The sequence below is a fragment of the Bubalus bubalis genome, chromosome 14 (assembly GCF_019923935.1).
Source record: "Bubalus bubalis isolate 160015118507 breed Murrah chromosome 14, NDDB_SH_1, whole genome shotgun sequence".
Taxonomy (NCBI): Eukaryota; Metazoa; Chordata; class Mammalia; order Artiodactyla; family Bovidae; genus Bubalus; species Bubalus bubalis.
In genome coordinates this window covers 63549107-63576992 of record NC_059170.1, presented here as the reverse complement: position 1 = coordinate 63576992, position 27886 = coordinate 63549107, and the positions used below count along the sequence as shown (strand labels likewise).

Below are 27886 nucleotides of genomic sequence, written 5' to 3'. Positions count from 1 at the left end.
TCGAAAACACCGAATACTTTGGAAAATAGGGGGACCTTAAACTAGTCACATGGGATTCCCAGGTAAAGAATGCCAGTGGTAAAGAATCGGTCTGCCAAATCAGGAGACGCAGGAGAGGAGGGCAGAATCCCTAGGTCGGGAAGATCCCCTGGAGAAGGAAATGGCAATCCACTGCACTATTCTTGCCGGTAAGGGAAAATCCCGTGGACAGAGGAGTCTGGCGGGGTTCTGTGCGGTAGCAAAGACTCGAATAGGACTGAGACCACACAGAGCACAAATCGATCACACAGCCGAACTCTGCGGCTACAGGCATTCCATGCATCCTTTAGTAATCAATTCTATTCAGAATTAAGAATCACTGCAGAAGCGAAGCTTGCCCACCAGCCTGAACTTGACAGTTGAAACACTCCTCCCTTTTGTGCAACAAAAGGCAGCTGCTCAGAATAACTGTAGTCTGTACCCAGGTTTAAGGACCAGGAAGGCTCCTGCTAGTCAACAGAAACTCAAGAAAGGTAACTCAGCAACAGCTTCTAAACAGGAAGACACCAGAAGAAGCGTTCTTCCCGGGAAACTCCGGGACTTGCACCCACACCCCCACTTTCCACCCCTCCAGTAGCTCGGAGTCCGCCCACCGGAAGTGAAACTGAGGAAACGCCACATCGAAGGCGTGGGCTGACGTAAGCGCGCCGACGTCCGGCGCCGTGCTTCCGGCGATGGGTGGTTCACAGATCGGGAGGGGAGGCGGAGCGGAGGCGGGGCTTGGGGCTGGTTGAGGCTCTGGTGGGTAGGTGGGTTCAGACCGAGGGGACTACGGGTCGGCGTTGGGTTCAGTGGGCTCGAACAAAGGACTCTCGACCAGGGACTCGGCGCAGTGCCTTCTGACGGGTAGCTGAGCGGCAGATCGCTGCTTCTCCGCCAACCAGTGCCCTTGCCGCGAGGTCCCAGTCGGCTTTACCTCGGTGCCCCACGGCCAGTCCCGCGGTGGGGGGCCCGGCGCAGCGGCACCTGCTGCTGAGGGACCCCGCGGCCCGCCAAGGTGCTCATGATGGGGCTGATCTTCGCGAAACTATGGAGCCTCTTCTGTAACCAAGGTGAGAAGGATGGAGCTGCGCAACGGCTCGAATCCGAGGCAGAGGGTCTAACCGCTGGAGGGGACAGCTGTCTGGGGGTTAGGACAAGGTAAGGCAGGGCCCTCGGTGGACACAAACGTTCTGAGACGCAGAGAAGTGACTTAGTCAAGGAGGTTGGGTAGAAACTCACTGTTAATGCTTGGAAGAAGGTGCAAGTGATGGTTGCGAGAAACGGAATGATAGTTGCGAGAAATGGAAAGTCAGAACAGGGGGCATTTGGTGTCCTGGGATCCAAACCAAGAATTTGGAAATTTTACCGAAGGAAAGCGGAAAGCAACCTAATGATACCGGGAGACATTTGGAGGGCCTTTTCCTTTTCTAATTAAGTATCCTAGGTCTTGCCCCAGGATGTGTTCGCCCAGAAACCTATCAACTTAAAAAAACGTTACTAGTGCTGCTTTGTTTTCCGCCCTGTTCTTTTATCCAATTCGCCGTCACGTTCTCTGTGATTTCGCCTGCTTTCCCGGACTTGGGAATGAATTGAGATGCACGGGTTTCTGGAAATCTTCGTACTAAACCCTTTATTCCTTTCTTCGATATTGAAAAACTCAGTGCTTTTGGTTCTGTGGAGGATGTTGCGTGTCCGTAATTAGTTTAGAAACTGGTTCTGAGATGTCTAAAAGTTGCAAATCCAAACGGCCAAGAAGTTGTAAAACCTGTTCTCAGAGTGACTAAGACGTGATGGCTTCTGAAGAGAATATACCCAGACAAAAGGGCCGGCTATAGGTAAAGTTTTAGGCATTCTTTTAACTGTTATCTCAGTAATTAAAACCATTCTAAAACATATGGGTTTTTTTTTTTTTTTTTTTTGCATTTAGCATCCGAACATAATAAAAGCCAGTGTTTTATGATAGTACCAGTCAGTTATTGCTAATGTGATTTATTTTTTCTGTATTTAAGAAGTTAGGAGAATGAAATGACTTTATAGTCACTTGTTCTGTAGATCGATAAGAATACTAAAATATTCTTTTTCAAGGTTACAAGTTAATAAAGATGGATATATGCATACACATATACGTGTGCGTATAAACACAATTACCGCAGGTTTCAAAGTGGCCAGAGTTTTAATTCCATATGGATATTATCCATAACTTTAATACATTATTTTTTCAGCAGTGTATGTTTTCTAATCCTCTTTACATGAATTTACTATGTAAAGCAACATTTTAAGACATGTTTGAAAGTATAGAGATTAATAATCACTTGCATATCTTTTCTCATAGTTAAAGAGTTCTCTTTGTGTAATTTGTCCCATCCCCTTTTCTCTCCTTTCTGTTTTATTACTGTGTTTATAATATTTTTTATAGATGTTTTTTGATGTGGACTATTTTTAAAGTCTTTATTGACGTTTTTACAGTATTGCTTCCCTTTTATGTTTGGTCCTGGGGCGTGTGGGACCTTAGCTCCCTGACGAGGGCTTGAACCCGCAGCCTCTGCATTGGAAGGTGAAGTCTTAACCACTGAACCACCAGCAAAGTCCCCGTTTATCATTTTTTTGAGGCTTCTTAATCAGACTAGGCTTCCCTGGTGGCTCAGAGGTTAAAGCGTCTGCCCTCAATGCGGGAGATCTGGGTTCTATCCCTGGGTTGGGAAGATCCCCTGGAGAAGGAAATGGCAACCCACTCCAGTATTCTTGCCTGGAGAATCCCATGGACGGAGTAGACTACACAGTCCACGGGGTCGCAAAGAGTCGGACACGACTGAGCCACTTAACTAACTAACTAACTAATCAGACTAGAAGGGAATGAAGTATGAAGAGGGAAAATTCAGGAGATGATGAAAAATATTCAATAGGCTATTTCTAAAGTCATAATTGTTTCATCCTTTTAAATCCCCATTATTATTTAGGAATTTTTATTTTCCTTTAACTTCCTTGTTTAGAAAATTTAGAACTATGTAATGGTTATTCTGTCATTGTATTCATTCATACAACTAACATTTACTCATAGGCCATAAAGCCAGACATGAGATTTAGGCATAGGAGAGACAAAGGTTAAAAATAAACAGAAAAGTTAAAGTTAAGGTAGTTACTTGCTCTCAAAGTACTCAAAAAAGATGCAGCATGGTTAATTATTTCACAGATAATGTAATAAAAGTGTGGTGATGGTCACCGAGAAGGAAGCAATAAATTTTTTCTCAGGTCATTCCTAGAAGACATTACAGGAAAAGATATACTTGGACTTTAGTGATAAATAGGTGTTTACGAGGCATGCTAAGCAGTCTGAGTGGAAGGACTGATATGCAAATAGGAGAGGAATGAAATAGTTGGGTAAGTAGTTTTGTTTGGCTGTATCTTAGTTTGCCTGTGGGGGGAGTTAGAGGAGATGAAGTTGGAGAGGTAACCGGGAGAACCAGATCATAGAAGGCCTTGTGTGTAGACCTGCTAGCCATAGAGCCCTTCCAGAGTTTGGTCCTTGTATGTTATTTTTAGAGCAGGGGAATAATATGATCAGATTAGTACTTTAGTTCTGTATTTTTACTTTCTATTTGTATCATCTGACAGTCTCAGCATTTTCCATTTTCACCACTGTGACACATCAAGTGATACTCAAATCACTCAGTCTTGGTTGCATATTAGAATAATATGCCCAAGGCCCCACCTCAGACCAGTTGAATCAGAAAGGGGAGGAGTGGCCCTGGGCCTCAGTGCCAAGATGACTGGAATATAAAGAGGGAATTGAGGACTGTTTATCTTGCCTTAAATAGTCCTTTCCCTTATCTTTCTTCCAACGTTTGTTTCCTATAGTATTTTAGAGCACCAGGCATCTTCTCATAAATGTGATACCTTTCTGGGAATAAGTATACTAACAGCACGTTTGACTAAATAAAGCTATGACAAAGTGCATGCTTAATCTCTGTGATTTTTGTGTTTCCTTATTTTAAGCTAGGAGACTGATTACTTCAATGCACTTATCAATGAAGGAAGTAATTTTAAATCTGATTATCTTTGCAAACTATTGTATATATCTTTGTGGTGGTTTATGTGTTTTGTACAAGCATACCTCAGAGATAGTCTGAGTTCGGTTCCAGACTACCAGAATAAGGCGAATATTGCAAAAAAGCCAGTTACACAGTTTTTTTGCTTTACCAATGCACATAAAAGTTATGTTTAGGCCATACTGTAGTCTATTAAATGTGCAATAGTATTATGTCTAAAAAACAGTGTACAGATCCTAGTTTAATTATTGCTGAAAATTGCTAGCCATCATCTGATAGTGCAGGATTGCCACAAACCTTCAATTTGTAAAAAATGAAATACCTGTGAAGGGCAATAAAATGAGGTTATGCCTGTAGAAAATACATATGTTGATATCTGTCTTTAGATTCACCTCAGAAATTGAGCACTCCTTTTTTTTTTATTAAACTTTCTTACCTCTCTTAGACCTTGGTCTTTTTTTCTATGTGTTGTCACCACTATACAGTTGGTCATGTTATTTCTTATTTTACTCAGAGTTAGGAATGAGTGGAATATGGTTTTAATTGTAGTTCATTTTCAGAGCCAAAGAGCAGTGACATTTTAATTTCATTAATTCATCATTTCCTTCTCATTGGTTAATTTCCTGCTATCATTTTGAGCAATGATAGCCAATTTGTATGCATTGTTACTGTTCACTTCTGATGGCTTACATCTGATGTCTCCTATTAGTGTTTTGCTCTTAATTCTGGATTTTTTGCTAGTTTGAAACACACCAGACTTAAATTTATCACTATCTGCCCCATTTTCTAAAACCTGCTTTATCAATACCTTCAAATGGTTCAGATTTCTGATCAAATGTCATTCCTCAGAGAGCCCTTTCCTTCCCTGACCACTTTTACCCCAACATTCACTGTCTTTACCCTCCTTGTTTTTCTGAGTAACACTTATCACTCCCTGTAATCATATAAATTTAGTTGTTTGCAGTACTTATCTGTTTCAGTAGAAATGAATTCCTTGAGGCATGAACTTTGTCTTGTTATTGTATCCCCAATACAAAAGAACTTTTGTTCAATTTTTTTTGTTTTGTTTTTCAAACAAAAATTTTATATCAAAGTAACACACTTTTTAAAAAGTTATATAGTTCTGAAGTCTGTAAATGATGTATTAGTCAAATCACACGTTTCTGAATAATATGCATATTCTGGATAACATGGAAATTTTAAACATAGTTTGGGGTTTTTAAAGAATTGAGGTATAATCAACACATAACATTATATTTGTTACAGGTGTACTAATTATTTGTCTTATTGTGGTAGGAGAGAAATTAGTATTTTTATACCTTTTTCCCTCATTATCCTAGGATAGTATTTTGGGTTAATTTTTGTGACTGTCAAGTTTTGTTACTACTGAGCTGCAATATGCTATAATTATGTTTCCCTTTTTTCTGCAGCCTTCCCCCCCTTGAATAATCACATCTCATTGCCTTAGTTTTTTGTGTGTGTGCTGTGTGCTAAGTCACTTCAGTTGTGTCTAACTCTTTGTGACCCCATGGACTGTAGCCCCCCAGGCTCCTTTGTCCATGAAATTTTCCAGGCAAAAACAGTAGAGTTTCTACATCACACCTATCATGATCTACTCTTCCTACTCGCCCCCTCAGTATTCCATCCTGCTCTTAGTTGGGCCTGTTTCTCATCTTTGACTGCTTGCTATACTACTATTCTGGACTTGTCTTTGCTACCATTCTAGGAATTTCATTTGCTTTTCCATTTTATTAGAAATTTCTTTTTTTTTCTTATTTCCTGGCTGTACTCCTTGATGAAGTTCATCCTTCAGAAATTTCCTGCAAAGGTGTCCAAAGTGATAATTTTTTGTGTGTGATTCCAAATACCTGAAAATATCTTGGCCTGTCCTCATTTTTGATTTATACTTGGGCTGGATATAGAATTCCAAGTTGGAAAGCATTTCTTTCAGAATTTTGAAGGTATTACTGTCTTCCAGCTCCCAGTATTTTTCATTCTAGGAAATCTGTTTTCTTTCTTCTTAAATTTAGGATTTCTTCCTCTACTAATCTGTAAATCTTATTGGTCATATGGTACTAAATGTCCTTTCCATTTTTCTGTCTTTTGAGTGTGTATGTGTGAGTGCTGGGATATTTCTTTGTCTTCCAATCCTATTGTCTATTTTTAGCTGTTATATTTCTAATTTATAAAAACTTATTATTTTCTAAATGTTACTTTGTTGTTGTTCTTATGTCATTGCTTCACAATGCTATGTCTTGCAAGTGTCTTAGGTTTGTTTCTGTTTCTATTTATTTTCTGTTTCTGTGTATTTACCTTGGAAGCTTTCCCTATAGAGCTGTTATAAGTGATTCCATTGCATGAATATACCACAGTCTGTTTATTCATTTGCATCATGATGGGCTGTTAGATTGTTCTAAGGTGGTTTTACTTTTTTTTTTTTTTTTTTTTACTTTTACCAGCAACATTTGAGGCTTCTACTTGTTCCATATCTTTACCAACATTTGGTGTTGTCAGTATTTTAATTTTAGCTATTTTGTTGGGTGTGTAATGGTGTTTCATTTTAGTTTTAATTTGCATTTCTCTGATGACTTTAGATGGGGAAACAATGGAAACAGTGGCTGACTTTATTTTTCTGGGCTCCAAAATAACTGCAGATAGTGATTGCAGCCATGAAATTAAAAGATGCTTACTCCTTGGAAGGAAAGTTATGACCAACCTAGACAGCATATTAAAAAGCAGAGACATTACTTTGTCAACAAAGGTCTGTCTAGTCAAGGCTATGGTTTTTCCAGTAGTCATTGTATGGATGTGAGAGTTGGACTATAAAGAAAGCTGAGCACCGAAGAATTGGTGCTTTTGAATTGTGGTGTTGGAGAAGACTCTTGAGAGTCCCTTGGACTGCAAGGAAATCCAACCAGTCCATCCTAAAGGAGATCAGTCTTGGGTATTCATTGGAAGGTCTGATGTTGAAGCTGAAACTCCAATACTTTGGCCACCTGATACAAAGAGCTGACTCACTGGAAAAGACCCTGATGCTGGGAAACATTGAGGGCAGGAGGAGAAGGGGACGACAGAGGATGAAATGGTTGGATGGCATCACCGACTCAATGGGCATGGGTTTGGGTGGACTGCAGGAGTTGGTGATGGACAGGGAGGCCTGGGGTGCTGTGATTCATGGGGTTGCAAAGAGTCAGACACGACTGAGCGACTGAACTGAATTGATGACTTTTGGGTATGAACACTTCTTTATGTGCTAACTCGGCGAAGGCAATGGCACCCCACTCCAGTACTCTTGCCTGGAAAATCCCATGGATGGAGGAGTCTGGTGGGCTGCCATCTATGGGGTCGCACAGAGTCGGACACGACTGAAGCGACTTAGCAGCAGCAGCAGCAGCATGTGCTAAGTGGCCGTTTGTGTACTTTCTTTGCTAAATGTTTGAATCCTCTGCCCTGCCCCTTTTTTGGGGGTCATAAAACTTTTTATTTATCCTGGAATTGTACTTCCCAGGTGGTGCTTGTGGTAAAGAACCCTCCTGCCAATGCAGGAAAGGTAAGAAACATGGGTTCTATCCCTGGGTTGGGAAGATCCCCTGGAGGAGGGCATGGCAACCCACTCTAGTATTCTTACCTGGAGAATCTCATGGACAGAGGAGCCTGGTGGGCTACAGGTGGACACAACAGAAACGACTTAGCACGCATCCTGGAATTAAGTCTTCTGTCAGATGTGTTTTGTGAATATATCCACCCCTAACCCCCCAGCCTATGACTTCTCTCTTCATTTTTTAACGGAGATTTTTGCTGAGTGGAAGTTTTGGTTTTGGTGAAGTCTCATTTCTCTATATATTATTATTTAAGTGATTGTTACTTTCTATGTCCTGCTCCTTTCATCTAGAAGCTTTAAATTTGATGCTTTGGTCTGTAGCCATCTCAGATTGTTTTGGGGTTGGGATTCATTATTTTATTTTATTTTTTTTAGTTACTCAGTGTCTTGACTCTTCCTGACCCAGGAATCCCGCATTGCAGGCAGATTCCTTACCCTCTGAGCCATCTGTTACCTTTAGACTTTCTCTTCTCTTGCAGTGACTTCACAATAAATTTTAAAGCTGGTATTACTCCCACCTTTGTTTTGTTAGATCTTTTCAAAGAAAAGGTTTTCATTTTCTCTTTTGTTTCTTTGTTTCTGTTTCACTAATTCTTGTTTTTCATTTCCTCCCATCTACTTTGAGTTTCCTATCCTCCCCTTCCCCCACCTTCTTAAGGGTTGGGTGGGTGCCACTCCAGTATTCTTGCCTAGAGAACCCTGTGGACAGAGGAGCCTGGTGGGCTGCTGTCCATAGGGTCACATCGAGTTGGACACGACTGAAGCAGCTTAGCATGCATGCATGCATTGGAGAAGGAAATGGCAACCCATTCCAGTATCCTTGCCTGGAGAATCCCAGGGACAGAGGAGCCTGGTGGGCTGCTGTCCATGGGGTCGCACAGAGTCAGACACAACTGAAGCAACTTAGCAGCAGCAGCAGGGTGTCATTGTTTTTATTTCTTTCTCCTTTCATATATAAACATCTTAAAGCTATAAATGTTCCTCTTATGTACTGCCTGGCTTTATTCCACAGATTTTAATATATTATATTGCATTCAGTTTTAAGAGAGGGTAAAATGTTCTCTTATATTTACCCACATTCCTGTTTTTCATGTTTTGAATTTCTATCTTGTATAATTTCCTTTCAGGCTAAAGGAACTACACTACCATTTTTGTAGTGTGGTTTTACTGGTGAATCAGTTCTCTTAGTTTTCTTTCATCTGCAAATGCCTGTTTTACCTTCATTCCTAAAGTGTATTTTTGCTGAAAATAGCATCTTGAGTGTTTTTTTTTTTTAACTTCATAGGCCTGTAATTTCTTAATCTATAAAATATGTAAGGTAGCCCAGGTCAGTATTTTTGTGCATTTTTGGAGACCTGGCTTCCTCAGATTTGCTGTGTAGGTAACACATTTGTTGATGAAGAGGTGGGAGAGAAGGAGCAGATAAAGCTATGGCGTTTTATGATTCTGTAATAGTATACTTTGCCAACAAAGGTCCATCTAGTCAAGGCTATGGTTTTTCCAGTGGTCATGTATGGATGTGAGAGTTGGACTGTGAAGAAAGCTGAATGCTGAAGAATTGATGCTTTTGAACTGTGGTGTTGGAGAAGACTCTTGAGAGTCCCTTGGACTGCAAGGAGATCCAGCCAGTCCATCCTGAAGGAGATCAGCCCTCGGATTTCTTTGGAGGGAATGATGCTGAAGCTGAATCTCCAGTACTTTGGCCACCTCATGCGAAGAGTTGACTCATTGGAAAAGACTCTGATGCTGGGAGGGATTGGGAGCAGGAAGAGAAGGGGACGACAGAGGATGAGATGGCTGGATGGCATCACCGACTCGATGGACATGAGTTTGAGTGAATTCCGGGAGTTGGTGATGGACAGGGAGGCCTGGCGTGCTGTGATTCATGGGGTCGCAAAGAGTCAGACACGACTGAGCGACTGAACTGAACTGAACTGAATAGTATAATATAGGACAGGGTTTTTAATGGCTCTCCCTTTTGCCCTCTCCAGGAGGCAGGCTATGCCTCATTGTTCTCCAGGCCTTCAGGTCTCAGGTTGTGACCCCATATCCACTGACATTTTACTCCCTACCTATTGCAGTAATGCAAACTTATTTTCTATACATGCAGTATTTTAAATTTCCAAGTCACTAAATTTTGGCGTGCTGCTGCTGCTGTGTCACTTCAGTCGTGTCTGACTCTGTGCAACCCCATAGACGGCAGCATAGGGCATCTTTATTTGTGTACTTACATAGTTGTTCACATTCTCTGTGTTCATAGAGGGCTTGTTCTCCTTATATGACAATTTTAGTGCAGATATTATGTATCTAGAAGATAGCAATCCCTATTTCATGATATTTAGGTGGCTATCTTTTGTCTTAAGATTAAAAATTGGTCATTTTATATATATTTTTTGGCGTTAGTCCATTTTCATTGTTTAATAGTCTATGCTAAAACTATAAATTCTATTTGTTATCCTTACTAAACTACAAATTGAGTATGTAAAAATTTTTTTAGTTGGATAAAAGGAGAAATTTTTTTGTTGTTTCTTTTTCCTACTGTTTTTTAAAGTTCCTTTTTCATCATATTTTTCCTGTTAGCCATTTTACCTATATTTGTCTACAAGCCAGTGAGTGTACTAATTTTCTTTGAAGCCTCATCCTGTATAGTCTTTATGTCTTCCTTGCTGGGGGTTGGGGGGAGCCAGCTTTTAAGGAAATCCAAGAGAATAAACACCAAAGCCAAGCCCTGTTGAAAAACTTTTGTGCAAACACTTGGTCAAAATTAAACAAAAGCTCTATGATTGAGTATTTTCCTTCATTTAATACAAATAAACCTTCTTTGTGCTGGGCTCACACACCATGAGATGGTCTCTGTGGGCACCGTCCTTCATTAGAAATCTCTTCCAGAAGACCAAGCTGCACCTCTGCCCTCAACAAAGGTCTGAGAATAATGTTTCCAATGCTACTCGTTGATGCATCTCCAGAACCCACATGAGCTGGAAGAGATTTCTAGTGAAGTAGGATGCCCACAGAGACCATCTCATGGTGTGTGACACAGTTCTAACATGTTTGGATTCCTTGTCATTCTGATTGTTAATGGCTTAACCCCAGAATTACTTGGTTTTCCACACACAACCATACCTTTAAAACACACATTCCTTTCCCTAAGCATGGGCAGCCTATTACTCTATGACAACATGTTTTTTAAATAAATAATGCTATCTGGAAACATTGGCGAAAAGACAGTAAATCTTAATTTAATTACATTTGTAAAGTCCATTTGAAATAAAGAATTTAGTGTTGTCCATGTTATGGTTTGCCCTCTTTAAGCTTAACTAAAAATTAACTTTTTTGGTATTCATGGAGAGTAGTTTGAAGAACTGGAAGATAAGAATATATGGCTTACATATACATGTTGAGGAGAAGTTGCAGCTATAAAAATATACATTTGTATAATTTTCTCCTCATAACTTTAGAAATTTCAGTTTTAGTGAAATGGAAATCTCTACTCCCTGCTCTGTAAATAAAAATGACATTAAAATATTTCAAGTTCATCTCAGAGGCAGCAGGTCGCAGTTCAACCTTTGGCATAAATCCTTTCTCACCTTAATTTGAGACTCACTTGAACCATAACTGATATATTTTGAAATTTATTTTTTTAGTATACTAGGTAAATAAATAATAAAAGCACATCTGTTTTAGTTAATTATGAAAGGCAAAGGAAATTGTTTTTAATCGAAGCTACTCTACAGGAAATCACTGACAGTTATATAGCTTAGTCTCTTAGTTGATCTTTTGGGTTTCAGTACATAAAATAAGAACTGTCTATGGCTTGTTGATTATGCCTAACCAAAAAGACAGCAGTACAGAACAAACTCCCTGTGGCATACTTTGTGAGCATGAGGGCCCCTTTTTAACATCAGGTAGCACCATACACTATGATAGTTATGATGGTAGTTATGCTTTTGATATGTATGGATGTGAAAATTTGATAGAGCGCTGTGATTCAGTAGGTCCAAGAAACTAACACTTGATTAGTCTAGACACCCACTGGTGGACGTTTAAAGCAGTGTGTTAAATTTTTCTGCTATGCTAGGGAGAATATGTGTCACTTTCCATATTTTTCTCAGTATTCCTTTGAGAACTGAATTAAGTCTTTGGTCATTGATATGCTCAAGTAGCAGCTAAACACAGCAGAGGCATTTGAAAGGAGGAGGACGAATTATGGTTGTGCATAGAATACAAACAGCTTTTATTTTATACTTGTTTTTAGTAAATGCTCTTTGAATTTGAGTTTACTCTTATTATATAGATATTTTTAGAGATTTTTAAAAGAAAAGATTTAAAATAAACTTTTGGTTATTTCATGCTTTCAAAAAGCACTTAGCTGTTCTTTTACTAATGGTGCTTTATTATATAGACTCAATTTTCACTTCAGAGGATATGTCTCAGTTTACCTGAAGGATAGATACACATCCCTTCATCATAAGACAGAGTTGAAATTTTATGTTTTGTCTTAATTGCTAGAATTCCATATCGTTGAGGGGGAAAGGAGTCTGAAAAGGTTAATCTTGATTAACCTTAAGTTAATTAAGCATTTGAAACTTTAATGAAGTTCATACTCCATCTACCTTCAGTGTTTTCTTTCCTAACAGTTTAAACTCAGGGCCAGTCTTTCAAAATGATGGATTATTTATGAATTTACCATTACAAGTCTTCAGTACCATAATAGTGATTATAATACAACCGTAAAGCCAAGAGCAGGCATGTTTGCAAATGGCCTTGTGTGTTCTCTTGAATTGCTCAGTAATGATGGTATTATCGTTCCATACGCTTCTCCTGGCAGGAGTACTCAGGTTGAGTGCACCTTTATATTAGTGGCTTCTTCTCCTGTCCGCTAGGGCCACGTGGTCTCCAGATCCTGGGCAGGTGGACTTTCCAGCTGTCACCAAAGTTTAGGATATCTGTTCCTCCACTAACAAGAGTGCTGTCACTCGTGTACTGTTCTCAGGGACAGAAACAGGGCAACACTTCAAGATCGACTCCATTAGAAATTACGGGATACAAATCAAAAGCCAGAAAAAGAAAAAGAATGACAGTGAGTTAAGATAAGCAAACAAGTTGTGTTTCTTTTTTTAAAGAGTAACTCCTGCCATAGTGAAAATAGCCTTTCCAGAGGACCATGTCGTTTGTCTTGCAGTGCTATAGACAGCGCCCGTGTAGCATGCGGGTCATGAGAAGACAGAGACGTTTTGTGAATTATGGCTCCTCTTTTTGATGGGTGCAGTGTTGATACTATTTGAGTAGATGTATAATCAGAATTTTGACATTCATCAGAGGTTACCAAGAGCATCAGGGATCTGATATGAAATGTAGCAGATTCACTACACATAAGTTGATTATGTGGCTGTTCTTATGGCAACTTCCTTATATACCTTGTTGAATTCACTGGTAACTTTTTAAACGTTCTGCCCTGGAAAAGAGGAATCGTACATTCTGTATACGTTAAAAGTCTAGCAAAGACGATATGTAAAGTATTTTCTGAATACTAAGGCAGTTCCCAAATATCTACTACTTTACAGAATAATTAGCTGGGCCTTAAAAATGTGTTATGAAAGAAATGGCACTTCTAACGCATGGCACCAGAAGGAGGGAACTGAAGAGTTGTTTTTGTATGAAGAGTGGAAACAGTTGAAAAAGCATGAAAAACTCAGTAATTGCTTATTTGTCTGGAAATTAATGGGAGTAAAAAAGTCTGGTTGAAATTATATGTCTTAAAAAAAAGAAATTATACATCTTACTATTGACAGGCAATACTGTTCAGTTTCTTTGGATTTTTAAGTGGAAAGAAAAAAATATCTTGGTATGTGTAGGTGGGAAAACATCTGACTGTAAAAACAACTTGATAAAAAACTAATTTGATTGGTAGAGAGGCCAAGCAGGTGTGTACAGTGCTTTTTTTAAAACTTATATTCTAAGTCATACTATCTTGTCAAGATTACTATTTGGGTTTTCCCCCCAAACTAAGTGACAAAGTTCTCTTGTGCCTGCATCTTACCCATCTCCCAGATTCTTTTATAAGAGAGAGAGAATGTCATAACAGATTGCCTCACTTAAGGCGAGTAGTCTTGACATCATAAAGTTTTCTTTCTGTCTGTATCTTAATCTAGGAATAAATATCCAGTGAATGATTCTCATTAGAGAGCTAACTAATAATCATTGTTGAAAGCGTGTAATTGAAGTGCACAGCAGTGTTAAATGTTTCTGGTTTGCTTTCTTTTTGTAGAACACAAAGTAATTATAGTGGGACTGGATAACGCAGGGAAAACCACCATTCTTTATCAATTGTAAGTATGGGTGTTTAATTAAACAGTTTTTATTTTCAATATTGGAGCTAATTTTGTATATTTAATGAGATGCCATTATAAGGGGAAAACTTAAACATACAGTTCTGTATTTAGCCAAACACAAAATTTATTAAGCAGTTTTTAAGGTAAATTTGCTGTATGTTTGCTACAACCTTCAAAAACACTCATTTTTTTTCCAGCCTTGAAAGAAAGAATTAATATTAAACTAAAAATAACTGAAGCACACATTCCTGTGAGGGAAGGATGGGATAAAGTACATTTTGCTGAGCTCTTCCCTCTCTGAAGTCCATGTGAATAGAATGATATATTGAAGCTATTATTGCTCTCCTGACTAAATAGCTCAGGAATTGTTTAACATACCCAGACTTGTCAAATCAAAAGAAATGAAGATCGCACCTGAAAATACTGCTTTAGCGGCTTGCAACAAGAGGCTTGAGACTTCAGAGAAATACATTACTACTTTCAGGATATTTTAACAGCCCATCAATCCACTTGTCAGACTGCCTCCCATTATCCTCTCAGTGCCAATGCAGTGATCCTTGTTAAACAGTGGAAATGGATCTGTGTCCCAGGCATTTTAACAAATAATTATAAAATACAGTGCTCCATTGTGTGCTTCTTGTCTCTTCCCGCCTCATCTTAAGTACATCAGCTGACAGCTCTCCAGAAATACTTCACTTAAGCAATGCTTAATGTTTTTTTTTCAGCTGCTTTGCTGAAAAGCTACCAACTTATGGCTTGTTGTTTCAGAGTTGAATAACTACTTGTTTTTCTTTAAAACATTCATCCATTGGTTGTTATGTAATTTACTATGCCTTAGCCTTTGGACATTAGAAATAAACATTTCAGAAACCTGTCATCATTGTTGAAGTAATTTTGTATATAGCTTCAAAAATACATACATTAAACCCAAGGGAGAATTACAAGCTTCTTCTAACATAGTACTGACATATTATAGGCAGATAAATTTTGTTGAATTAATTGATTAATATAGCTTAACTGATGATTATGATAATACACGTGATATAATCGAGCATCATTGTATTTTCATTTGCCCATCAACTATAGTTTTGGTTAATAGACATTTAGTAATCTTTATGGCTAAGCCAAGTGTTAGCTTTCTCACGTAGACAGTCTTTAAAATGATCTCAAGCCCTTGTAGCTCAGTTGGTAAAGAATCTGTCCACAATGCAGGAGACCCAGGTTTGATCCCTGGGTGGGGAAGATCCCCTGGAGAAGGAAATGGCAACCCACTCCAGTATTCTTGCCTGGAGAATCCCATGGACAGAGGAGCCTGCCAGACTACAGTCTGTGGGGTCGCAAGAGTCAGACAAGACTTAGTGACTAAACAACCGCCATACTCGAGCCCAGAACAGGATGGCATAGCGACTGTAGTTTTAGTTAACAGACATCCAGTAATCTTTATGGCTGAACCAAGTGTCAGTTTTCTCACGTAGACAGTCTTTAAAAAATGATAGCCTACTTACTATTTGTTGGTTACTACTTTACAAGTATAGATGAAACAGTCACCTAGAAATTTGCTCTTTCAGCGTAGGGGATTGGTTCTGCTCTAACTGATAAGAGGACATGGGACTATTGGAATTCTGGCCACAAAAATGCACTCTCACTCCACGCAGTTCTGTCCAGATCAAGCCTGTAGTTTATTCTATTAAAAGAACCAAAAAGCATTCCTTCAGTTGTTGTTTGTCTAGGTATTTGTTTGCACAAATGTTCTGCAAGGTTGAACAGTGATTTTGTTGCTAGTGATTACCAACCATCATTGGTGGAAGTAAAAAAGGTTGATTCATATGAAAATACAGAGATAACGGTTGCTTTGGGTTCTCAAGATTTACAAGAGTTTTTATGGTGTCTGTCTTTTAACAGCTTAATGAATGAAGTGGTTCATACATCTCCAACCATAGGAAGCAATGTTGAAGAAATAGTTGTGAAGAACACTCATTTTCTTATGTGGGATATTGGTGGTCAAGAGTCACTTCGATCATCCTGGAACACGTATTACTCAAATACAGAGGTATACTGAGGTTACTTCTGAATTTGAATAAGAAGAACCAAAGAGTAAACCCAGAAAACAGATAGGCTATACAGAAGGCATAGTGACAGTTCCCTTTTAATAAGATTCTTTTTCTGTAAGGAATTGGAGGTTTTCAAATCAAAGAGGAAAGGCAAGTCGGAGAATAATGGGAGCTATTACTAGTGGAGTGCTTACTGTTGTCTGGCTCTCTAAATTCATCCGTAGGCTAATCTTTTAGTACCTCCATTGCTGGAGGAAGTGGACACCAGGATAAACTATATAACCTTTCCCAGCCTTACAAGAGGCTGTGGATAGTGGGGAATACCATATTTTAAGCATAATTTAATACAGGATTTTTAAATCACATGAATTGAACATTCACATTTTTGGTGAGATTATATTTTAAATAAAAAGCAGATGATTTGCAAGCCATCCTCCCAGCATTCACTATCACTTATTTCATTATTTGAGTCAACCCAAGAAGCAAATCTGGAATATCTTTTATATTTGTGTTTATTTAATCTTTTTCGAGGCAAATTCTTTAAAAAAATAAAAAGTGCAGTGCTATTGAGAGAGGTTTATCTTCAGGAATACTAATGCACAATTGCATCTATAGTTTTTCTTTACAAAGAGATACACCAAACCAGTTACTTTTTCTATAATGAAACCTTAAAAATTGACTGTTTTTTTGAGAAGGAGTTGCAGAGGAGGTGAGAGTATTGATGCAAAGAATTTTTGGTGAATAACTTCTCTTTTAAAATTAAAAAAAAATAATAGCCTATGTGTATGTGTGTATATATTCTAGTGCAGTGTGTGACTGGTCAAACCATGATGGCATATCATAGATACTTAGCAGTTGTAGTAATGCTTAATTATTTTTATTTGCAAGGGGAGGATAGGTTGATAAGCTAGCATTTATGGTTATAGGTTAGTTTAGTATATATTTCTACATAACATAGCAAAATAACATTCTGAAACTAAAATGTGTTAGAATAAGGGAAGAACATTTTAACATAGCTGTAATTTGTTCACAGCTCGCAGTTAACTCCAAGTCTGAAAGGAGCAGTTACCTTTGGTGAATAAATCAAAGTTGGTTCCAGCTGATTCATATGTATTGATAACATTCCTAAATGGTAGTTTTTCAATTTGTTGACACAAAAAGACTTCACATTGGTCCAGAAAGACATACATTATTAGTGACTCCACTTACATGAATTGTCCTTAGAAACTATTTCTACAAGAATATCAGAATTACTACAGAGAACTTTTTGACCTTGCATGTAGCACAGTAGCATAGCACATAGCATTTGCAGCCTTAGATTCTTAGGTAGAGATTTTATCTACATAGTGATTTTTGTTCACTTTGTTCACCCTTCTTATCTTGCTGCTTAAATTCTTTATATGGAGGCATCATTTAAAAGCTGAAATGTCTTCATACAGTAAGTTACACAGTCATTGACTAATTTTTGACACTTTCCGTCTTTAACTTAGGAGAAGGCAATGGCACCCCACTCCAGTACTCTTGCCTGGAAAATCCCATGGACGGAGGAGCCTGGTAGGCTGCAGTCCATGGGGTCGCTAAGAGTTGGACACGACTGAGCGACTTCACTTTCACTTTTCACTTTCATGCACTGGAGAAGGAAATGGCAACCCACTCCAGTGTTCTTGCCTGGAGAATCCCAGCGACGGCGGAGCCTGGTGGGCTGCCGTCTGTGGGGTCGCACAGAGTCGGACATGACTGAAGCAACTTAGCAGCAGCAGCAGCAGCAGCAGTCCATCTTTAACTTACAGAGTTACTTCCCTGTCTGTCTATTCTGACTTGGCTGTATTTCTTACATTTATCCCCTGTTTTTAGATTTCCTTTTATCTCTTTATAAGCTCTTGTTAGTTTGTGCTCGGATTGCTCTATTTGTTTCTTTCCCCTAATTGTAGAGTCATTTGGACAATATGACTCTACCCTTCCTGTGTATTTGACTCCTCTTCTATATCCCTCAAAATGTTTAGTCTCATTTCTTTTTCTTCTGTATAAGATGTTCAATTTAGGGGCCGTTTCTCATTGTATCTTATTTTTCTTATCAAAGATGCTTTATTTTGAAAATGTAACATACCTTTCTTTATTTACACCATTATCAATAGCTTTCTCCTGTTCTCTTAGAGTATTAGTAACATCCAAGTGTGTATATATATTTCCATTTAACACATTTTTCTTGCCCTTCTATTGTTGATATTTTACATAAAAATTTTTTTTTTAAGTTTTAGTGTGAGTTATTTAAATTACTGAAACTTTTTTTTTAAGACTGTGGCTTTCTTTTTTAAAAATACCTTTTACTACTTGAATTTTAAAATAAATCTTAGTATATATATTAAGGGCATATTATATATTCAAATATCACTTTTAAAAAATAAACTCCAGCATGGTTTTTATTTGTTGAAGTTGTGAGTTATTGTTCTTATTGACATTTGGATTTTACTGCTTGATGTGATTCAGTATAATACAAATTCTTTATGATGAAAAAGACCAGTTTTATAGTGATGATGTTGCCATAGTAGAAAGTACTTCTAGCACTTAGAGTAGTTTTGTAGAAAACATGAACATCCCATTCAGTTTGCTTTCTTTTTACTTGTCTTCTAGTTCATCATTCTTGTGGTTGATAGCATTGACAGGGAACGACTAGCTATTACGAAAGAAGAATTATACAGAATGTTGGCTCACGAGGTAAATTTTGAAAACAAACATAAATGGAGTAAGGTATCCAATACTGCTTTTGTGTTTTCACAAAGATTGATGTGCTCTGCTGTTGGTTATTTCTTCGTTAACATAGTTTTATATATCAAACTGATGAAAGTCGTGAAGTCAAAAAATTTTAATACTTTATCAAACTTAAGAAAACCTTACACATTAATCTGGAGACTGATGCTGTTAATTGAAAATAGTTTTCACGGTTAAAACTACTTGTTCATACCTTAAAAAGTCTGATAAATTGTGGCAAGAGAATGGAAAATTTAAGATCTTTTCATCCCTGCAGTGTATAATGGGTTACCCTGGTGGCTTGGTGGTAAAGAACCCTTCTGCCAATGCAGGAGGTGAAGGTTAATCTCTGGGTCAGGAAGATCCCCTGGCAGAGGAAATGGCAGCCCAATCCAGTATTCTTGGCTGGAAAATCCCATGGACAAAGGAACCTGGCAGGCTACAGTCCATGGGGTCACTAATTCTAAATAGTTCATATATACAAAAGACTTAGAAAGTAAAACATTTATGTAGCTACCACTCAATATAAGATGTTAAATACCTTATGAGATCTCTCCAATCTGATTTTCTTCCCTTCTCTCTGAGAGGATCCTGAAAGATTACACCATCCTAAAAGTAGTGAATATTATGCATTATTATTACTGTGCACATTATTACTACAATTTTATGTACCCATCAACAACTATATAGTGTTTTACTCTAAGTATATATACCACACTTGATCTGTTCTTGTGTTAATGAATATTAAAGTTACTTCCAGTGTTCCCAGTTCTGCAGTGAACATTAATCAATGAGCTTCGGTTGGACAGATTAATTAGTAGTATTGCCCAACCCTCACCTTCAGTATGCTCCTTTAAATTCTGGAGAGATTCTATAGTATACTGTATTGACCTACTAGAATATTGCTCAGATAATTTTAAGTCATTATTTCAGATTCAGGTTTATTTTACTTTTAGCTTGACCCATTTGGCCCAACAACAGAAAAATAACTTTTAATATCTAGCTTATATTAATGTGTTTTTTAGAGTGAATCATTAAGTCATGGTTCTTTGAGGTCATTTTTTATTTCAACAAAACTTTTAAATGATTAGTGCCTGATTATTTTAAAGTACAGAGATTTCATTAGAATTGTTCTGTAGGGCCTATTCAACCCTCCTGCTTCATTAGTTTTATTTTGAATTGTGATATTTGATGTATTATAAATATTTCATTGGGGGAGAATAGATACATGTGTATATATAGCTGAGTTCCTTTGCTGTCCACCTGAAACTATCACAGCATTATTAATTGCCTATACTCCAATATAGAACCCGGGAGACCCGGGTTCAACCCCTGAGTCGGGAAGATTCCCTGGAGAAGGAAATGGCAACCCATTCCAGTATTCTTGCCTGGAAAATCCCATGGATGGAAGAGCCTGGTAGGCTACAGTCCATGGGGTCGCTAAGTGTCGGACACAACTGAGCGACTTTCTTTTCTTTCTTTCTTATACTCCAATATAAAATTAAAACATTAATAAAAGATTTCATGTTGATTGCAGGATTTACGGAAGGCCGCAGTCCTTATCTTTGCCAATAAACAGGATATGAAAGGGTGTATGACAGCAGCTGAAATCTCTAAATACCTCACCCTCAGCTCAATTAAGGATCATCCATGGCACATTCAGTCCTGCTGTGCTTTAACAGGAGAAGGGTGAGTGTGTGACTTCTTTCAGATTTCTCGCAAGTGTTTTCCACCAACTTGCTTTCTTATTTGAATCCTTTTCCATTTTTGTTCTTACGGTGTCTCAGGTTGAAATAATTTTACTCAATTGCTACTGTTAAATTACAGTTTAACTAAGTTACCAACAATTTTTTTTATAACTTTTAGTATAAATGGAATGTTTTACCAAAAAAGGGCAAGAACAAACTTTTGAAGAAAGTTTTTACAATCTGGATTTTCATTTGTTGTTCATTTCTTGTGTCATTAACTGGGAGAAAACTAATGTAACTGGAATAAAAGAGGAGACATCAAAGAAATTAAGTCTAAACCCCCAGCTTTCCACAAGAGTGCATCTCTTTCTTATCAGGAGTCATTTTGGGAGGCACACTTGTAAACAATGAACAATTAAGAAAAATGCCATTCTAATGTATTTCTCCTTTTCTAAGAACTTACATTTGGACATAGTAGACTGAGGAGAACCCATTGTATTATATATGGCCTACCCAGTTTATTTCTAGGAACTTATTTATCCTCAAATCAAACTGACCTTCTCATTATTTCTCATACTAGAAATAACTTGTAATATAGTAGCTATATGTTGATGTTTGGACCTATACTTGTTAAAGTATACTTATGCTATGCTATGCTAAGTCGCTTCAGTTGTGTCCGACTCTGTGCGACCCCATAGACGGCAGCCCACCAGGCTCCATCGTCCCTGGGATTCTCCAGGCGAGAATACTGGAGTGGGTTGCCATTTCCTTCTCCAATGCATGAAAAGAGAAAAGTGAAACTGAAGTCGCTCAGTCATATCCGAGTCTTAGCAACCCCATGGAATGCAGCCTACCAGGCTCCTCTGTCCATGGGATTTTCCAGGCAAGAGTACTGGAGTGGGATGCCCTTGCCTTCTCCGAAAGTATACTTACAGTAGACTTAAAGGATGCTTTCAGTTTTTAATATATAGTTTTTTTATTTTGAAAAGACTTTTGCTTTCTGTTTCAGGTTATGCCAAGGTCTAGAGTGGATGACCTCCCGGATTGGTGTGAGATAACTTTTTTGCTCGAAAGAGACTCTATTTATTCTGTGACATGAACCTAGTACATTTGGCTGCTAAAGCAGCAGCATGTTTAATTAATTTATAACAACACAAACCTCTGTGAGCAACACTTGAATCAAGTGCAGCTGAACTGGAACATAAAAGATTTTTTCTTAACTTTTTTTTAATGCACTAATCTTCAGTTGGATAAACATAATGTATAACTGTTTTCAGCAACAGAATTCTTCAGACTGCTTATTCTAATTATTCAACGACTGCCTTTTAAGAAATATTTGTCATATGTTTAATGTTTTCTGAAGTATTGTAATGACTTTAATGACCAGTTTCTTTTCATTTCTTGACTGCTCCCTCCCCCTACCAGATAATTACCAGTTGTGGAACTTGTCAGGTACTGTTTGCAAACTTATCTAGCACTAAATATTTGCTCCCTCTGTAAACCACTTACTTTTGGACAGAACTTTATTATAGAGAAAGAAATATGCCTAAAAGATATATATTTAAGGAGTGGATGAACATCATGAGACCTGCCTTTTAAATGAGTTGCTTTACCCCACATTATTGCAAGTCATGGAATAATTTTAAGTTTCTATTAGCATCTCAATTAAGAAGGCTGTTTATCTTAGAAGAATTAAGTTCAGTTTTCAGCCTACAAGATGGGATTGGTTTTGGTTAAAAACTAATAATAGTAAAATATTTATTTCAAAGCCCAACTTCAATAGTAAATACTTTGATTAAATATGGTATTTTTAAGAATGTCACATTATTCAATGCATATATAACTATCAGAAATTACTAAAGTATACCAGCACTGAAAATATAACAAGGCACTTGAAATATATTTTTACTATCAATTACAAACAACTTTATTATCAGAAAAAAGTTAACTGTTTCATTTGCAAGGGTACCACATCTGCTTTGGGCAATAGCTAAAAAGCAGAATAATAAACAGTTCATTTTATTTCTTAGGATTTCAAATTGTGTGATAGCATCTCTACCACCAGCAGTATATTACTTAAAAAATCCATATGTCTTTGCTTAAATCTGTTGTGTAATAGGCTTGAAATGATTAACATTTGTGTAATTATGCCTCGTGTTCTAAAATCTTTTACTGGATTATAGGAAACTGCTGACCTTAAGTGTGGCTTTTAGAATATTGCTATGAAACTCAAGTTTAATACACTAACAACTTAAACAAATTTTTGCTAGTTAAAAACTCATAATCTAGCAAAAGTTTATTTTATTGAATAACATTAAAACATTTTTAAGGCAGTGTCTAATATGAACAGTAATCTAAATAGTACATACCTTAAGGAGGGGGAAAGTATGTAGTTTTGATTCTCTTTATTTCTAATGTGTGCTTTTGCTATAGTGAAAGGGATAAAACACATACATAGAGAATAATACTTTATTTTTGCAGTATTCTTTCATTTGGGTCAAAAATAGGATTCAGTGTTCATAAAAATATCAATACCTATTCAAAAGCGATATTTTAATATTTTTACTGTAGGTTGTTTAAATTTTGCTGTTTTCAGGTATACTGGATTTATTATACTTAGTCTAAATAATTTAGTTGAATGTGGTGACATTTTTCTGATTCCTATTTAGTGGTAGTACTCCCTGGAACTGGAAATCACCAGAGGAAAACTCTCTGGGCTTTGGGACCTAGTTGTTCATTAACCTTGTTTTCAACCTTTTTCTTAAGTGATACTGTACCAGGTAGAGGGAAATTTTGTTTTTAATATAATGTATAGTCAGGAACAGGAGAGAAAAGTAGACAAGAATCAACACGGTATGTATGTGGGGTAGAGTAGGGGCAGGGGAAATTATGAAAATCTGTTTACCTAAAGCACACTTGGCCAGAATTTCTATCATGGGTTGTATAGTTTAGCCATGAATACTGGGGATAATTCTCTGAATTCTTTCCTGAGAAAAATCATATTTAATACTCCTGTTTTTGTTCTTATTGTGATATCTTTCTTCTTGTATCTAATAAGATTGGCTGGCTCCATTTTCTTCTATCAAATTATATGGTTATTTTTTTATATTACCACATCAGCATTATACTGAAAGTGTTAATAGTCGATTGTATTTTGTCAGACTACTAGTGTAGACTCAAGTTTTCTATTTGATCTTTAAAATACAATTTGTTTTATTTTCTAAATGCTTTTAAAAAAATATTTGTTGGTTCCGGATTAGAAATTGTTAGCTGTGTGTTGAAGATGAAATAGATGTCCAGCTAGGTTTTGTGCCAACGATTGGGAAAAGTTCAATTAGAAAATTCATGTAAGACTTTTTAAGTTTTTTTTATGGGTTCTCATTAGATATTTCCTCTTACAGTAATATGAAAACTGATTATCCTTTACTCCAAGAGAATGTTTTGACCCAAGCATGTATTTAACATTGAAACATTGATTCTGAAATTTATTGAAAATCAGTCAACTATAAGATACTGTCTGATGAAAAAACGTAAATTGTGATTAGTGCCTTTATCTGAATTTTGAGATAAGTTCTCAATTTTGTATTATACCTGTTCTTTAGAAGTCATAATTGCAGCTCATTATTAATTTAACAATAGTTCAGGTTTCACCCTCCCCGTCAATCCCTTAGTTGCCTAGCAAAATTTCTAATAAGTGGTTGAAGGCAGGGGGACCCACCCATGTTACTTCTGGGAGATTATTCTACATATTGGTTTTAATTTGAGATAAAGAAACTAAATTTAAACAAATCTTTGGTATAACTAAAATGTAACTGTTACCCTTGTAAGTTCAAGGCATTTTTCTTAATTTTGAACATGTTGCATTCTTCCTGTTTAAACCCATCTTTCTTATCAAAGTCCATTTGAGAACTTTTAGAATTAATAAGCCTTTTTATATGGGAACATAGCTGTGTATTTTGTTAATGTAATTTAATTCCTTAAAATTTGAAATAGTATATCTATAATCTATTGAATAGCACGATTAAGTACAAATTTTTGCTTTTAGGTTCTTTGTTAGTATACTTAAAGGTATAATTTTATTCTGGCTTCACTAGAGGAATGATGATAAATTGAAATTTCATTGTTAAAAATTATTTTTTAAATGGATGCTACTCTTGTAACCATAGTCATTTTGATTAAGCATAAATAACTTTCATTATCTTTAGCATAAAGAGAAAACAATTATTTTCCTATGGAAACCATGAGTGATAAAGGCAGTGCTGTAAACATTATTCTCTGAAGAGTGATGGGGAGCCACAAAGCAAAGAAAATTTTAAAACAATAAAAGCTTTATTTTTAAAAAAGTATTTTTGATGTAGTATCTTAGGATGAATTATAAATGGATTTGTCTCTGCCTAGAGCTCATTGAATTCTTAACTATATAAAAGAATACCAGTTGAAAAAACATACTGGTATTATACCTAGAATAGATTAATTCCCTTGATATTTATCTTTGAAGACCAACTTTCTGAGCCTAACTATGGCTTTGAATCCAAAACATATTTCATACCTAGTTCAGTTCTAAAGGATCTTTTTTATCTTGTCAGGGTATGGTCACTTCACGATATAGCATGAGGGCTTGTAGCCAGTAGAATGTAGGGCTGGCTATCTAAAGAAGTGGATTTGAATCTCAGTTTGGCTGTGACCTGTGTGACCTTGGACAATTACTGTTGTTCCTGGCCTTCTTACTATTTTTCCCATACTGAAGAAAACTAGAGCAGCAGTGCAACTTTTGGTTTTAAAATTCTGCAAGTTTATATACTACTATTAAAAACTGAAGGAAGAAAAACGCACCCAAAACCCAGAAACAAAAAAGAAGCAAACCAGATGGAGGAAGGACATGTAACATGAAATTGCGTTTATTTTAATCTATTATTTGATTCCCACCTTATTATCATTTCGTTTAGTTTATCGATACAATCAAATAAGAAAGCAAAGAATCAACTAGTAACTGCCACTCCACTTAAACTGAGCTTATAGTTAATGAAAATGCAAAAGAGAAAATAAGCCACATATTGCTAAGAAGATATTTAAGCTATTTACAAAACACTATACTGGGAAGTGCTCTCTTCTAGAAACTATCTTGCTTATTTTCCTGGCTTTTACTAATTGGATGGAAGTGGTTAGTTTGTTCAGAGCTTATTGGCTTTAGAGGATTACCCCAAACTCCAGTTCTATGTTGATTTTCCAGTACTGAAAGGATAGTGCAGCCAGGATTGTCAATATTTTACAAATATCATAAATCTGTAAGTAGTTTAGATTCAAAGTCAGTTTCTTCAGTAATGTCTCATCCTTATTCATTTAGCATTACTGTGAAGACTGGCATCTAAAAGCCAGGTCCCCAAAAAGTACTTTTTAAGAGTTTCAGTTCACCAGAGTTATACAGGGAAGGCCAATTAAAAAAAAAATTTTTTTAAGCTGCTTTGTATTAAATTCAAGTTAGAAAAAATATTGTGTTTCACAGACCTAAAATCAGCTTTAACTATATGAAGTCTTGTGAGATGTTTGAGAAATGTTAATTTAGAGGTTTAGAAGCATATGTAGAAACAAAAGTCAAAAAACTTGATAATGTGAGGTTAAAATCTTCAATAGAAAATTTGAATGAAAACAGTGAATTGCCCCCATTCAAAGCACTTAAAACTACTAGAAAATTCAGTCTTACTGTAGAACCGGATAGCCTATATTATTATTTATGTGACCAAAGGATTGAAGACTGATCGGGTTTCTAGAATTTGAGACTATAGTCACAAAAAGCCCCTTTTGCATTTTTATAAACCAGTAGTCTGCCCCCCCCCCCCCGCCCCCACCTAGAAATGGAAAAATAATGTGCTATGCATGTCTTCTGGAATTGAAAACAAAATTCTAGAGGAATAGAAATGTTCTCTTACACAAACTTGTAAAATTTTAATTTAAAAATTACCTCAGTTTTCAGTCCATATGGTGGTGTCCTCCAGTTTGTGCGATGTGGCGCCATCCTATTAAAGTCCCCTTCCCCCGAACTGTACTGAAATAGGCAGATTTCACAGCTAAGGGAGAACATTCCTCAAAGACTGTTCTTTTAGTCTAGTTTACCAGCAGCAGGACTAATGTGGAACAGATCCATATACTGTTCATCAAAGCACATGGACAAGTGCTTAGTCAATATTTAATCTGTTTAATTAAAACCAAGGAAGGGAAAGGAAAAACCTTAAAATTTAATTGATTTTTATTATACTGTGAATATATTTCCATCAGTGTTGGTAAGATATCAAATGACTATCAGTTGATGTTGGTTATATATCATTTATTCGTTATCTTTTGGCCATATTCATAAGAGAATATAATCGTTTTAATCTTACGTTTTCCTTTAGGAAATTCAGGGACTCTACAGCCCCTATTTTGTTCTCTTGGAGTAAACTATTCAGTGTAGTTATGAAAACTTTTCATTTTGATTTTTCTTAAAAGTTGAGCTGCTATTTCATTAAAAGTGTGAAATAAAATAATGGTTATGATTTTTTCCATTATGTAATTATTATAAATTTTACCTTATTGATCACTGTACAGAGGATGGTTAAAAAAAAAACAAAAAATAAAGCTGAGAATCATTGCAGCCTTGCTTTTTGTTAGTTCTGATCAGAATATCATGATTATAATTGCACATTGCCATCTTAACATAAATTGGTGCTTTAGAGCATGAAAGAGGAAACAGCAGGCCCTATATAATATACTTCTTGCCTCAGAATGTAAAACTACATCAAAGTGTCTGTATTTTTATGTTCATTTCTTAAGATTTAAATACAATTGTTACCCATGAAGCTTCAGGCTTTCTGCAAACACTGTAACAGTATATTAGCTAATCATCTTGCTAAAATGAAATGGTGTTAATAAGGCCAGAATTATGAATTGGATCTCTCTGGGGGTCCACTGGTATTGTACAGAGGAAAAAAATGTCTTTCATGCCACAAACTGTGCTTCTTAATCCCAACCAAACAACTGAGATGTGTGCTATTGGTTCAGTATATAAGCATTCATAGACTTAAAACAGCAAATAAATTATTTAATGCACTCACATCATCACTTCTTGAAAGTGGTTCAAAACATGTTCTTCTAGTGGTGGGGTTGTTTTAAAGACATGTTTTAACTTTTTAATAGTTTTATTACTGTCGTAAAATGCTTCGATATGTTAAGTTTAGGTTACTGGTACTCATGACTTATTGCTTGCATGCCTACTTATCCAAGTGAAAGGATGCTGTTTGCTCTGGAATGTTCATCTTTTAGACAGGTTTTGGCTCATTTGCAATCATGGTGCAATACAGTGTAACATTGTTTTCAGTCAACAGTTTTATTTTTGTCATAATAAATAATTACTTTTCCAATATGA

The 27886-nt window shown here is 36.7% G+C and overlaps 1 protein-coding gene across 3 annotated transcripts; it reads left to right on the top strand.

The window, feature by feature from the left end:
- Positions 1–790: 790 nt before the first annotated feature.
- On the top strand, positions 791–27886 carry ARL5B (ADP ribosylation factor like GTPase 5B). Of its 3 annotated transcripts, none has more exons than XM_006078362.4 (6): positions 791–1091; positions 13937–13997; positions 15903–16050; positions 18683–18766; positions 20337–20488; positions 21497–27886. In XM_006078362.4, the coding sequence occupies exons 1-6, from the start codon at positions 1043–1045 to the stop codon at positions 21543–21545; spliced, it is 543 nt and encodes a 180-aa protein (XP_006078424.1). In that variant the 5' UTR covers positions 791–1042; the 3' UTR covers positions 21546–27886. The 3 variants fall into 3 exon arrangements, with proteins under 3 accessions (XP_006078424.1, XP_006078425.1, XP_044784114.1); XM_006078363.4 differs by lacking the exon at positions 791–1091 and adding an exon at positions 1131–1179; XM_044928179.2 differs by lacking the exon at positions 791–1091 and adding an exon at positions 12690–12748.

What these genes read in the sequence shown, in the direction of transcription:
- ARL5B (XM_006078362.4), top strand. Translation starts at nt 1,043, where the DNA reads ATGATGGGGCTGATCTTCGCGAAACTATGGAGCCTCTTCTGTAACCAA. An exon ending in CGTATTACTCAAATACAGAG is followed by an intron (nt 16,051 to 18,682) that starts GTATACTGAGGT and finishes CTTGTCTTCTAG; the next exon opens with TTCATCATTCTTGTGGTTGA. An exon ending in ACAGAATGTTGGCTCACGAG is followed by an intron (nt 18,767 to 20,336) that starts GTAAATTTTGAA and finishes TGTTGATTGCAG; the next exon opens with GATTTACGGAAGGCCGCAGT.